Genomic DNA, 1,144 nt, shown 5'->3' on the forward strand with positions numbered 1-1,144 from the left:
CCTGTGACCAGATCGAGCCCCTGCTCAAGCACGTGGCCCTGGCCCGGGGCCGCACACAGAAGGTGAAGGTGCTGACAGGCACAGGTGGGTGCTCAGGGAGATCTGGGATGCAGGGACTGGGAYTTTGGGGATCCCAGGGCAGCTCCAKSCTGCACTGACATTCCTGTATCCATTGCCATCTCCAGGGAATGTCAACATGACAATGCTCAACTACCCCGCTGCTGCCTACGAGTTCCTGCGGGACTTCCGAGCAGGGCGCCTGGGCAGGGTGACGCTGGACTGAGACSTGTCCCGGTGGGGGACAGGCGCTGCGTGCAGCCATGTGGACTGGGGACACCCTGCTTCCCCGAGGGGTTGGGAACACCTCAGCAGGGAGCTACGGTGTGTGATTGAAGCGGCTCTGCCAGGGCAGAGGGATGGGATGCCCCGTGGTGTCACTATTGCAATGCTCCCATGGAGAGCTCTGCCCGCCCTGGAGAGCCTGTAGCAAGGCTGATGTCTCCGTCATCATGGGACCTGGGAACCCCTACGGAGCTGTTTCCTTGCTGCGTTCTTGTTMTGCTCTGGGGCTTCCCTCCCGAAATAAAGCGTGCGTGGGCARGGGCCGGGCGCTGGCCATCCCAGGGTCCCGCCCCTCGCCCCGCACTCCAGCCACAGCTGCTTTCGCCCAGCTTTATTGCCGCCTTCTCGGCCTCCGGACACGGCGAGGCCACGGACAAAAGGCGCGGTGCTAAGGGGTGCCCGAGCCGGCGGGGTTTGGCTCGGCGTGGAGGGGAGGAGGTGGTGGTGGAGGATCTTCCGYGGGGGTCCTGCCCCGCCGGCGGTGGGTGGGCACAGCCCCGGGAGCCGCTGCTCGCCCGGGGCGTGAGGCTCAGCCCCGGGGTGGGGCGGCCGGTCCTCGCGGCGTTGTGGGTGCACCGGGCACAGTCAGGTCCCCCGAAATCCGTCAGCGGCGGAGCAGGGCGGCCAGCGGGCAGAGCCAGGGCAGCGCTCTTCCCGGCGGGGTCCCGGCCGGTGCGGCGGAGGTCCAGGCGCTGGCGGCTCCCGTCCAGTTGCCGTCGCGGTACTCGACGCCGTCTCCCACCTGCAGCTCTCCGGACAGCCGGGCCCGGCGCAGGGCCGCCCCCGCCGCCACACCGGCCGC

At 68.9% G+C, this 1,144-nt stretch overlaps 2 protein-coding genes across 2 annotated transcripts in view; one reads left to right on the plus strand and one right to left on the minus strand.

Annotated features, from left to right (window-relative positions):
* The window catches only part of MTG1 (mitochondrial ribosome associated GTPase 1), a 4,908-nt gene extending 4,243 nt beyond the window's left edge, over positions 1–665 (plus strand). Inside the window, 2 exon segments of the mRNA XM_057386366.1 lie at positions 1–84; positions 186–665. The exon segment at positions 1–84 is cut by the window's left edge and continues 11 nt beyond it. Coding sequence (XP_057242349.1) covers positions 1–84; positions 186–283 — 182 coding nt within the window. The 3' untranslated portion in view covers positions 284–665.
* Positions 666–920: 255 nt separating this feature from the next.
* Positions 921–1,144, minus strand: part of SPRN (shadow of prion protein) — a 1,321-nt gene continuing 1,097 nt past the window's right edge. The window contains exon 2 of the mRNA XM_057386367.1: positions 921–1,138. Coding sequence (XP_057242350.1) covers positions 947–1,138 — 192 coding nt within the window. The 3' untranslated portion in view covers positions 921–946. The remainder of the gene's footprint in view (positions 1,139–1,144) is intronic.

This window comes from Malurus melanocephalus, unplaced genomic scaffold (assembly GCF_030028575.1).
Source record: "Malurus melanocephalus ecotype Western Australia unplaced genomic scaffold, MMel_1.1 scaffold_958, whole genome shotgun sequence".
NCBI classification, from domain to species: Eukaryota; Metazoa; Chordata; class Aves; order Passeriformes; family Maluridae; genus Malurus; species Malurus melanocephalus.